This window comes from Pollicipes pollicipes, unplaced genomic scaffold, assembly GCF_011947565.3.
Source record: "Pollicipes pollicipes isolate AB1234 unplaced genomic scaffold, Ppol_2.1 Scaffold_6686;HRSCAF=7923_pilon_pilon_pilon, whole genome shotgun sequence".
In the NCBI taxonomy this organism is placed as follows: Eukaryota; Metazoa; Arthropoda; class Thecostraca; order Pollicipedomorpha; family Pollicipedidae; genus Pollicipes; species Pollicipes pollicipes.
The window spans coordinates 41,701,844-41,714,779 of record NW_023596921.1 but is presented as its reverse complement, the minus strand read 5'-3'; the positions used below and the strand labels follow the sequence as shown (position 1 = coordinate 41,714,779).

At 48.2% G+C, this 12,936-nt stretch overlaps 2 protein-coding genes across 2 annotated transcripts; one reads left to right on the top strand and one right to left on the bottom strand.

Moving 5' to 3' along the window:
* Positions 1 to 1,768: 1,768 nt before the first annotated feature.
* LOC119108353 (60S ribosomal protein L10a-like) lies at positions 1,769 to 4,390 on the top strand. Its single transcript, XM_037231929.1, is given in 6 exon segments — positions 1,769 to 1,779; positions 2,008 to 2,160; positions 2,677 to 2,825; positions 3,771 to 3,943; positions 4,219 to 4,320; positions 4,322 to 4,390. Coding segments are annotated over 6 exon segments (657 nt in total).
* A 3,181-nt stretch (positions 4,391 to 7,571) lies between these two features.
* Positions 7,572 to 11,335, bottom strand: LOC119108352 (SET domain-containing protein 9; the record flags this gene model as incomplete). The annotated part of the gene is made up of 4 exons (XM_037231928.1): positions 7,572 to 7,939; positions 8,371 to 8,734; positions 9,395 to 9,542; positions 11,322 to 11,335. Coding segments are annotated over 4 exons (723 nt in total), but the record flags the coding sequence as incomplete, so codon positions are not given.
* Positions 11,336 to 12,936: the final 1,601 nt, after the last annotated feature.

The following is a 12,936-nucleotide window of genomic DNA, read 5'->3' as shown; positions in this document are numbered from 1 at the left end:
AAGAAACCTGCGGTGTGTCAAATATCCCGTGTAGATGCGACTGCACAACATCAGAGCATGCATGCGAATTCGAGCACCCTGGTTTCAACAGTTGCCACATATTTCAGAACATTGAGATCTATTGTCTCATAATTTTGAATTAATGTCATAAAAAATGGGTGCAAAATGTAATCAGGTGAAGTTGAAGGTTGTATTTGGCCTGATATGAAGCTGTGGCAACAATGACAGTGATGTCTAAAGAAGGGATTTATTTTGTAATCTGGCTCATGGTCACTTTGTGACTGGGTTATTTCATAGCTGAGAAATGTGATGTCAAACTTGTCTTCATAGCACCCATCACGCTAAACTGGGAGGTAGTTACACACAATTTTATCTCACCAGGGCTGGAGTAGCAGAAAAATTCCTTACACAAGCATTCAATATGCCCAACTCCAAAAAGACCATGATGCCCTGACTTAATCATGGCGATGGTGGGTATGCCACTACACAATAGTATGATGCTGCAGTTGTATACTTTACAAATTATGTTAGGAATATGGAGAACTTGAAAATGGCCTTGCTTTATGTTACTGCTTAAATGTGCCAAGCCATGCCTACCTAATATAACCTAAAATGTGCTAAACCATTCCTCATGATGGTAACACATGTTAAAAGAATCACGTGGTTTGACCATCTAAGTTTGGTAATCCACATCTCAAGTTTTTTAGCACCAATGCCCATGGGTTGTGTTACCAGCTCTGGGTCATGAAGTCTGATAATGAGATTGTTCATCCATCTATTACTAGTGGCAGTCAAACTGCTTTCAACCCAGTAAGGTCTAACCATCTCAAAATTAGGTGTGAAACTTATGATGCAGGCTTTTGGTTTAATTTGTCCTGGACCTGGACTGGTAGAATCAATGATCAGGATCCTAGAAGACCATCTTGTTGAGCTGCATGGTGGCCACTGTGCTTTCTAGGTATGGGTGTGTATGGTGTTCATGGCTTACCACTTTGTAAGTTGCAGCATGTGACTCCATCACGGAGTATGGGCCAATTGCTGTGACTTTAGTTTGTCAGCTATCATGATGATCTCCCCCTGCTTTTATGAAGTGATAAGATTTGCCCTTTAGTTTTTGTCCAGATTTTGTTTTGCAATGGGTGCACACAGGGACACACAGCTGCCAGGTTGGAGATGCTAGTTTTGCATAGGGATTTTGCAATAAGCTATGTTTCTTGGATCTTTCAGTATTGTCCAGTATTTGATTCTGGCTTATGCAAGGCTTTGTGGCATCAGTCAAAATGTCCTGGGGGGAGGGGGGTTCTTCCTGTTAAAGGGATCAGAAATAATCCCTGGAAGAATTCCCAAATTATGCATGTACTTACATAGATCATTTCACATGTCCTCTCTGGAATGGATCTTGCTGGTACATGCGAGCTTTGTTTTGCACTCCACCCTATGGATATGCACAAAGCTAAGAGGCAGATGAAATGCTTTTGAGCATGTTTTCTATAGTTTAGACTGGATGTGGCAGGTCGCAGGAAGTATGTTATCACAAATGGCTGGTGGTGTACCTGACATATGTCATTGTGTTGAAGAACTAATGTTTGTCATACATAAGTGCTGGTGAAGTAGGCAAGAGATGTCAGGGCCTTATGTGGGGTATTAGATAACCCTATGACTTCTTTATGCAGAATTACATGTGACAGGTGGCCCTGTGTGTTTTATATGTAAATTATCTGTTACATGCACAGAATTGCAGGTGTTGTATATTGAGTCGTGTCTAGTAATGCCCATGGGGTGCATCCTTGACATGGTTTGGAAGGCCACAAACCCCATAATAGAACTGGTTTGGATATCATAGGCCTGTAAAAGAAACTTAAGGTATGGCATTGCTACCTGCCTCTTACCCTGGCAGGAGAGGTGGGCACCAGAGGCCCATGTCCTGAATTAGTAAAAAAAAGCAATCAGAAGACCACCTGGTAAAAAAAACAAATGCAATTTATTACAACCAACAAATTATTTCAGAAAAGTATCAAGGGACACTCTCTATGAGTGTGTAAATGCTGTCCTGGATGGAGCCCAGAAGAAGAAGAGGAAGTTCCGCGAGACGGTGGAGCTCCAGATCGGCCTGAAGAACTATGATCCCCAGAAGGACAAGCGTTTCTCAGGAACTGTCAAGTATGTCTGCCCAAGCAAGGCTGGTGAAAACCCCTTGTTCTGGGAAGCCCTTCGGGGCGGGCCCTCACCCAGGGCCTTACCAATAAAATGGGCAGATGCCATCACTCCAGGGTGATGAGCATCACAAAGCTGTCAGTCACTGATGCACAGGTATATTTTGTGTTGTCTTGGGTCACAGCATGTTTGCTCTCAATTTATGTGTTCTGTAATTTTCATGAATGTCTGTTTCTGCAGCTTGCATAATGATGAAAGCCTATGTGAACTGTGTCAGACTAGCAAGTGTTGCTGGATTGGCCATTGTTCACTAGTAATGACTACCACTCAGAGTTGAGTACCATTTGTTCAGTCTAATGCTGATCAGTTTGTCTCAAGTGGGGGAGGAATCAGCATGGCCGAGCAGCGGCTCCAGTAGCATGCATTTCTGCATCCTTACCACTAAGTTGGATAATTGGGAACACTGGGCTGTTAACATGTGCTATGTCGCTGGTCCTCACTAGTCATATCACCTCAACACAGGCTGCGCAACATGCCTCGTCCGGCCATGAAGGTGTGCATCCTGGGCGACCAGCTGCATTGTGATGAGGCCCAGGCCAACAACCTGCCATTCATGGATGTCGAGGCCTTGAAGAAGCTGAACAAGAACAAGAAGCTTGTTAAGAAGCTAGGTAGGTCACTTATAGAGATTGTGTGCTACAGAACTTTTGCACTGTGTGCAAAAGCTTGAATTTCAATGAAATGAATGAGCATGGTGTCTGGGTAATCATGGGGTGACCAGAATTTATGTGACTTCCTGAAATACGTGCAGCTTTTTTGTATGAGTTGTGGCAATGCTAAAAAGTGGTAATGAACAAACAAGCAGGCATGTTTTTGTCATTGGTACTTTGCACAGCACTCAGCTTCTGAGGCTATGTGGCATCACCTGCCTCTCACCCCAACTAGAAGGGCAGGCACTGCAGGGATCAAACCCCCATGCCTATGGTTTCTGAGACTTACAGTAGTTAACACAGGCATGTTAAAGAGAGTGTTTCACATTTGAAAATATTGAAGCAAGCATGAAGTATGGTAAAATAAACTCATATAACTGTGGTTACAATTACAAGTGGAAGAGACTGCTCCAGACAGCACAATTTCCTGTTCAGTAAATATAGTGCTCAATGTGTCATGGTTTGATAACATCATGATACTTCACACAACATTGATTGAGAGCAAATTGACGGCCATCATGTGTGGGGATCGTGCTCATTAACGCCAGATATGAATGCCACGCCAACTTTTTTGTCTTGGCCTTGATTACTACATGGTTTATTGAATGACATGATTTGAATTACTTTAATATGATGTGACATTATGCATGCCAGGCTGACTTTTAAATACTCTCCCCACTTTCATTAGCATAAAGTTCAGAAACTACAGTGGCTTTAGAAGGTGTCAAGGACGGGGTTGTGGACAGCATTGAAAGGTCTACAAGAAGGCGGCTGTGGTTCAAAACCGCATGAATGAGGCCCCCCTAACCATCCCACTGCTGGCACCTGTGTAGGGTCGCGAGTAGTTACTCAAATTGGGATTTTCCACAGCACGCATGCTTACATGTCCCCTCCCTTATTCTGCAGCCAAGAAGTATGATGCTTTCCTGGCTTCTGAGTCCATCATCAAGCAGATCCCCAGGATCCTCGGACCTGGCCTGAACAAGGCTGGCAAGTTCCCGGGTCTGCTGACCCACGGCGAGAGCATGACCGGCAAGGTCGATGAGATCAAGAGCACCATCAAGTTCCAGATGAAGAAGGTAATGCTACAAGGCAGAGTTGCTTCGAATCTTGAGTTACTTATTGGTGCCATGTCAGCTGGGTTATTCTTGATGTCATTTGGACACCATCTGTGTCTGAAATGAAGCTGTAAGGTGGTCGGCTTCATCTGTTTGGTTGGTTGCAAACCATCTGTGTTTGGTTGGTTGCAGTGTTGATCATCCTTGTTGTGTTATAACAGTGCGCGTGCTCCTTCGGCACGTACCGCGTTCGTGTTAGGACTCGTCCTCGGTGGTAACGCCGCCGCTGTCCGCAGGTGCTGTGCTTGTCAGTCGTGCTGGGCCACGTGGAGATGACACCCGACGAGCTGGTCATCAACACCCATATGGCCGTCAACTTCCTGGTGTCGCTGCTGAAGGAAGCACTGGCAGAACGTGCGCTCGCTGCACGTCAAGTCCACCATGGGACCGCCCCAGCGGCTGTATTAGGCCCCACTTGTGATGTTGCCAATACACGGTCAGAAGTAACGGGACGCTGTGTGAAGGGCCAGGGAGCACCGTGAAGAGCAGGCCGGTGCCGCCCAACACGCCAAGCTTATGGAACGGTTGGGGGACGGGAGAGACGTGGGGTTGGCATACCACGGGGGTACCTGGCGGCGTCCGTCGCTTCTTCGCGCTACAACGCTATATGTAGGCCCAACCAGTCACCAGCCGGCTGCTGCGCTCCAACTATCGGCGCATCGCTTATTTTGTATGGATCGTGAGCTCTGTATTCGGCGCGCTCGGTGCGCCGGGCGTCTCGCCCGCTTCAATTTGTACACGTGGGCCCAGCTGTTCATGGCCTGGTACGCTAGTTCCCCCCTCCCATTGAGGTTGCAGGACGTGACGTCCCGGATGCGCGGCAATGAGGAGCGCTTGCAATTGCAAATGCGGCCAACAAGTGAAATCAGCCGCTCCAATCCCATGGAAACTGCGAAGACCGTCACAACGGGTTTGTCATTGCTACGCGTTGCTGTGCAAACAGCGACGATTTATTTGTATCCAATCTCATTTAGTCCGCCTCTCGGTCGAGTTAGAAATGGGCTTGGGTCGTGACGGCAAGGGTGGGGCAGGTAGCTATGCCACCTTTCGGGTGGGCTTGCTAAGAGGAGGGCATGTCGCGTTTGCTGATGGAGGACGCGGCCCCTAGGTTCACACATTACGTGGACGTAATCTGGAGGTATCCATGGTGCGTGCGGAAAGGTCCCGCATTCCGTGACCCTCAATATAACCTTTTTTAATATTTATAAACGCCAACGCATTAGAGATGCGTTGGCGTCACATAGGAAACGGGGATCCAAGCGGGGAATGCTTTCGCCGCACGTTATGCGGGGCAGAAAATTATTCCAGTATGGGCCCCATTTTAACGCCGTCATTGCCGTGCCAGTTTTGAGCTCCCGGACATACCGAAGTCTGAATGCTTTTATAGGATAAGCAAATATGCCAATAAGCGTTCACAGATTGTGTTGAAAGCAGCGTTACCACAGGATATCGTAGACTCCGAGCCAGCACCTTTCTAGTCCTTACAGCGCCATGATTTAGTGTTGACATCCTCGAAGGCATGCGTCAGGCTCGCGTTGCGCAAGTCGAGCACGTGCCCGACGCTGCCGACCGAGCCGGGCGTCGCGAACACCGCCGAAATTCATGACCACCTGCCGCTGGGACGGCTTCATCGTCATTTCTGGCGAGTGGAAGTGTTGGCTGTCTGTCGTCTCGGGTGCGAGCGGTCGGCAGGCGGGCTCAGTTGGCGCGGCCGACGGTTGTCGTCACGAGCACCGAGCTGCACCGCGGCATCTGCGGCCACTTACAGGGGCGCACTGGACGACGAGGCATTACGGCCCCGCCATAGTCTGCTTCCGGGATGATGGGCTCTCGATGGGCTACATAGTCGCTACGTGATGCTCATAGTGAAGACCGAAACACCCTAATGCGGAGGGGCGCATAAGCGGGTCATGCTCAAACCGCGCCGCTCTGGTATAGTGTGGGGGGGGGGGGGGGGCATCGACTGCTGTAGGTCATGCAGCACTCTGGTATAGTGCACGGAGCGCGGGGGTGTATTCGAGGGAGCGCCGGGGCAAATATCATGCCTCTGCCCTATCAAATTCGGCATACATCAATATGCGGGTGAATAAATGTCAGCAGTTAACAACTAAAGGTGACAAGAAAATGAGTAGACTGAAAACATCCCAGGTTATGCGTCATGCCACACCTCGCCAGGGTCGTAGTTTCGCTAAGTAACGTGGGGGGGGGGGGGGGGCTAAACCATGAAAGATGGAACCTCCCGCAAAATCCGCGAACAAGCGGATTCCTACCCGACTTTGACTCACTTTTCTCTCAAAGTAGAGGGAGCTGAAGATGAAACTACGCAGCTGCATATCGCACGTCTGCGCACGCGGTACGTTTTTTTTTTACACTGACAAACCTTGGGCTGTGCTTCCACTCACTTCGAATTGGTTCGACTTGTTCGCTAATGTAAAACAGCAAAATAGCTGCAACAAGATAGCTGCATTCCCGGATTTTATGTGAACGTCGTCTCCTGGCATGCGCTTGGCATCATTGCTGCAAACTGCACGGCACTCCCACGGCGCAGTAGTCGAGTTGGAATGAATGCGACTACATTACCCTAAACACTGCGTCATTTAGAAACCAATGTCATTGCTATCATTGCCAGTGTCTTATAATACGTCTACAGCCATTTGAAACCAATGTCATTGTTTTTATCGGTGGTGCGTGAGAACACATCGACAGCCCGTCGATTCCTCGTACAGCGCAGAAGCGTAGCATTGCATCTACGCAAACGTACTGTATGGTACGGCTGAGTCTCATCAGAACATCTGGTCTACCATGACGGGGAGAAATTCCGTCGCTTTTCAATGGAAGCATTGGTTGAAGATTCGCGTGAGCATCACGTGCGCAGGGACACCCACTCATCGGGTATTCCCAGAAACACAAAAAATCGCCAGAATGATGCCCACACATCGACCGTTCCCTGACTGCCGGCTTCCGCCACAGCACGCCTTTCCGCACAAGGGCAGCGATCTAGAATTTTATAGGGAGCGCTTTAATCACAAGGACGGCTAACGTGGTGCCATCTACGCAGAATTACTACGGCGCGCCTTAACGCAGTGCGTGCTGTAGGTGGCGCTGCAGCCTGTAAGGCGATGGCATGGAATGGCACACCAGACGCTCAGACGCTAAATTATTTGCTGACTACCGGATCACCGAGTGTACCAACTGGCGGATCACGGAGGGTATTGACTGCGGATCACTGAAGGTGCCGACTGGCGGATCACCGAGGATGTCGACTGACGGATCACTGTGGGTACCGACTGGAGGAGCACGGAGGATGCCGACTGGCGGATCACTGAGGACATCACATAGAGCATTGCCACCAAGCCGAAGCAAGCGATGTCTTTTTTCTTTACACTCTATGTTTTAGGTGACTGCGATCAACTCCAACCCTCCCCCAGAAAAAATCGGCGTTAGCCGCGCTCGTATGCGCTGAACGTCGCATCTATATCAACGCGAGCGTGTAATTGTAATGTCTGATAGTTCATTACCCGAATCACCGACGAACACAGCATACTTATTAGAACGGAATACATTGCATGCATGTACGACCACAGACCAGTAACAAAACTCGCATATATTTGTTTCATACATTTTTGCGATTCCAGCAATACGACAGATACATAAGAACCCGATTATCAAAGCTGTGGCGTAGCACCATCCCACTTATGTAAACTGCCCAGATGGAGTGAGCTGACTAGAAATAACGGCGGCTGTTTCAGTTCCAGCAACATCACCTATCCTGCACCACAGTGAAGTAGTTCGAGAAGAGCTCCTCGCCAGCTGAGATCTCCCTCAGGGCGACCAGCACCACCACTCGCAGCGGGGGCGGCACCCGCGCCCGGTACCAGGCGTACGGCAGGTACCGCCTCAACGGGTACGGCACTGCAGGCAGGTCCACCTCCTGGTAGCAGACGTTGCTGGGGAAGCCTGCGACGGAAACGTGGAAATCCCATAACATTGCGCTTGATAATGGTACGAACAAACTCCAGTCAAACTCCAGTCCGAAGGTTCACGTTACGGGGACAGAGCGAGTGGATAGATGGTGAAGTGAGACTTAGTGTGCAGACAGCAATTCTCTGCATAGCCCAAACCAGCCGATCGATACCAGCTCAAAAACATTAGCCAGTGTAACAGATACCTGGGGCTCCGTAAGTTTTCAAGGAGCTGTTCCCGGTGCATAGCCTGGTCCCCAATATCTAACCCAAGCCCACAAAATGCCATGAAAGCACTACAAATGCGAGGAACACAAAAGATTCTGCACATACATATCCCGCAAAAAAATGACGCTTCGCCACTGAACTGGCACACATCATCCAACGGAAACAGCCGAGCATGACGAACACAGCCCAGTCACCCACCGGGGCCGTGGTTGTTGACGAACTGGCCGACGGCGAGCGGGTTGGCGGGCCAGCGGCCGCGCCACGACCGGTCGGCCGCCGGGAACGGCCCCAGGTGATCGCGGCCAGCGCACGAGCCGAACAGCAGCCCGCTCAGGCCGCCACCGCGCCCGTCCACGTGCACGCCGTCCGCGCAGCCGAACACGAACGGGTTGGCGAGCGAGGCGAGCAGCAGCGGGTCGCCGGGCAGGTAGACGGTGCCCGGGTACCAGCAGCAGACGGCGCCGGCCGGCACGACGCCGCGCGCCACGACCACCCCTTCGCCGGCGCCGGGCGCACGGCTCGGCTGTCGGCGCAGCTGGAAGCCGAGCCGCGTGAGCAGCAGCTGCGGCAGCGGCCGGACGGGTCAGTCAGACGGACGACGCGACCCACAGCGACCGGGTGCGGTGCCACTGGCGGCGCCACCTCAGCGGGCGACACGACCCACAGCGACCGGGCGGGGTGTCACTGGCGACGCCGCCTCAGCGGGCGACGCGACCCACAGCGACCGGAGGGTCAGTCAGACGGGCGGCGCGACCCACAGCGACCGGGCGGGGTGTCACTGGCGACACTATCTCTGCGGGCGACACGACCCACAGCGACCGGGCGGGGTGTCACTGGCGACGCCGCCTCAGCGGGCGACGCGACCCACAGCGACCGGGCGGGGTGTCACTGGCGGCGCCACCTCAGCGGGCGACACGCGCTGTGGGCTGCAGTGGCTCGCCTCCGGGAAACGATGCGTCGCTGCAGTGGCAGGGAGCACGGCGACATGGCCGAAGTAACATGCCGATGGCGATGAAATAAGAGAGTTTCATGAATGGTGGTGATTTACTGCAACAGCTGCGCCTATCTTGGCTCAGGTCATCTTTCCGATCTTATCTTAGTGCTTAGCACATTAATGGTTCCTCTGCCTTTGAGCATGCTATTTTTTCAGCTAAAAATGGATTCAAAGACATGCATGTTGATGTGTCACATCAGTCTAAAATTATGAAGGTCAAATGGTTACCTGATTTGCCTTTTCATGTTGCTTCTGATAGTCATGTAGTGGACAAAGATGGCCAGTTAACAAAGTAAGGACATCAAAGACCGAATCGACAAGGGCATCATGTTGCAAAGTATCATCCTGGCACCCACCCACTTCTCTTCGAACAGATCTGAAAGTAGCAAATACCTTCAATACACACATCACGCCTGATTGATGGCAACTGAACTCAACAAGCTAGTTGACGTGATTGTCCTGCTTGTTAAGCTTTAAACTTGGACAGCACAACATTGCACATAATTGGGAACATGAACAGGACAGCCACAATCCAATATCAGGCTGTCGTTGTTTTGTTATAGACAATAAGGCTACCTGATTCCTCCCCTTCCAAGGACACATGGTTGCCCATCGATGAGATAAAATGTGCATGAGAGCTAACTTAGGCATAGGGGCAAACATGAACAACAGGAAAGTTCAGAAGAAGAGTGGGAGACTGATTGAGAATAAAAATATTTAAAATTTTGTCCATCTATACAAAATAAATCAATGATTTTTTAAGCCATGAAGTGCTCAATGGCCTGCACTTTTATTTTCACTTTGAAAACTGCACACACTCTTGGAGCATTAGAAGACAGCATTGAGTAACAGATGTAACATTTCTTTAAAATGTCATGTAAATAACATAATACAACAAACCTGTTCTTTAAGTTAAATATTAGCCATGGTACAAATCTATACTTGTATGACTTCCATATCTTCTTATATCTTGAAAGCATATATTGTTGTAATGGGCAGGGTATCTGCACCTTTCCCTAAATGAAGATGGCAGTCTTTGCCATCAAATAAACCAATCACATGTTCTATTAATGCATCATCTTACATATATCACCCCAGATACAAATAATCACAATTTCAAAATAGCCAAACTCATCAAACAGAAAGAGACCTTTCCGACAGATACTCCTTGTTCAAAGAACCCACACAACTCAGCCAGTATTTTCTGGTTTACATTTAGGAAACTAAAACGCTAAATAAGTTATCAAGTGTTACAACTACTTGCAGACAATTACACTGGTTGGTGACAAGGCAAATAATGCTGTGATGTTGTCAAACTGATGTCTTAACTGATGCAATAGTCCATTCTTATTGTATAATTTGCTTTGTTTTCTACATAAGCCCATGATGCCTACATAATTATAAGAAGTGACTATCAGCAATAAAAATGTGGCCCTACTGGTAAGTAGTGGGAACAAGATAGATATGTCTAAACACTGCAAATAAATTGAGCTTTCTTATCTTTTTCACTCAGGCACAATGGCCCTTGGACCAGTTTTAAGAGTGTTTTCCTTTCAACTGGTTAGTGCTTCCTCAAACTGTTAAACTTCTGCACACAGTTGATTCTAATAAGTCCTGTAGCTAGATAATGTCTTGTACCTGGTTATATGACCTCAGCATTATGGTTATGCTGCCAACTATGTTTAAGTGCTACACTTACAGGTCTCCCAGTTAACAAGTATGTGCCAGTAGTGATATTTCCATGGCATTACACCTTTAAGGTCTACAGCATCAAGTTTGCACAGAAAACTTCCCTGAACTTTTACAAATACTGTTACAAAATTGCTCACCTAATTCAAGTCCCCTTTGCAAGAAAATAACTGCTGGTCATGAGGGGTGTATTTTGCAGCATAAGTTGGGAGAAAACTGATAAATGCAACTGAGGAGAGAAAACGACTTATCCTATCCCCAAATCCCTTCAAGGAGAAGCGTGTTTCTTCCCGGACTTTGCACAATATTTTGCCTCCTAAGTTATTGAGACTGGACCTTACTACGCTGAGGGAAGCTACACCCCTGATTCGGGAGGATGGCATCAGGAATGATTAAAAACTAAATTTGCTGCGAGATCTGCATGACCAAATGCTTATTACAAAAAAACGCGAGGTCTCCGACGAACGCCGACTGAAATTCCCAACAGGCCAAAGTTGTGGAATGAATGGAATCGAGAGAAAAATGATTTTGTATCTCACAAGTCACAATTGTCTCACAGCATTTTCAGGATTGTTATAAATACATTATCACATTATATAAAAGCTGTTTCGTAGTTAAAACTACCGTTAAAATAGAATTATGTTTTCAGAAAATTAAAAAAATTCATTTCCACTCTTAAAGTATGTTTAAGCACTCTTTTGTGAACAGACATGCGCAGTTATGAAATTTACAAACGCATTGGGACTTCTGCTGCATGCTTCTTGAATCCTCTTGGCCTGCACCATAAACATTTGCTTGCATTGTCCAGGACCGTATATTCGGGTTTGTTGCATTGTGTTATGCCTGCATTGGTCGCATTGTCAGTTTCGGCGTCGCAGCACCGCCTGTTGGCTATTTTGCATCACTGTATTGTGCTTTAAAGGTACGGCTTGGAGGTTCCGGGGCCCAGTAAGGATTTACTTTACGGTATGTGTGCCATTCTTAATACATATTGTGGCTCGGGTGACGCGCCTCGCTTGCAAACGCAGTCCACGATCCAGTTAACGATCTGTGATTGGGACCTGACCCTCGGTGGAAATTTGTTCTTTAATTGGGCTTGAGTAGAACTTCGCGTTGCTTTTTCGGTGTCATGCCTCCCCCTCCCCTCGGACTGCCTCTAAAAACTTGTCAAACGTTGACGCGCTACTTAGTTACTGTGGCTGACGGCCGACTTAGTGCCTAAAAACATTCAGTGCTTTTTGACATTCGTTCCGGGGGGGAAATCTAGGGTGAGGCAGGAGCACTTCACACGGCCTGGTTTTGACTCAGCCACGCCACAGCCACGGTAATTCACAATTGGGAGTAAGGAGGGGGCCACAACACGAAAAAACTCACAAATAGGACCAAAATTCTTGCAGGGGGTAAATCAACATGTCCTGCTATCATCTGTTTGGTTTCAACATGCCTACACCGAACTTTGTTAGGCACGCAGGTTGAGTGGCCCCCATTTACCCACTTAAGTTCGCTGAGGACGACTTCGGTGTGGTATAGCTCCACCAAGTCCTTGCAGCCATATGCATTTGAATAGGTGACCCTTAGGTGTAGAAGTATGTATGTCTTATAAGGTCACTGACCCCTGGTAGCAGGCCAGTTAGGCTATCATTGCCAGCGAAGAGTTGGGAATCGTTCAAGCTGTACCGGATTGCTAGACGACGTCTTGAAACTAGGATGTATTTTTGGCAGTAAAACGACTGAAGCTATGGTAACAACTAATTGTGTCGACATTGAGTCAGTTATGAAGGTCGGGCCACAGTCAAAACAAAATTTTTCATGGAAAGTTGCTTCTGGGGGTAGTTTTTGACGTTCATTTCATTCGAAATTTGGTCACACTTGGACGCCAGGACACCAACAGATCTCCTAGCTGGGCTTCATGGACGGTAGGGGATATAAATTACCTAAAATGACCTTGGTCAACATTTGCTTTGAGGGTCATGTCGCCCAGAATAGTTGTTGATGCTGATTTGTAATTCAAATAATACAATAATTTGAATGGTTTTGAGCAATTTGTAATGCTTAAATGTAAATAAAGTAATCTATTTCAT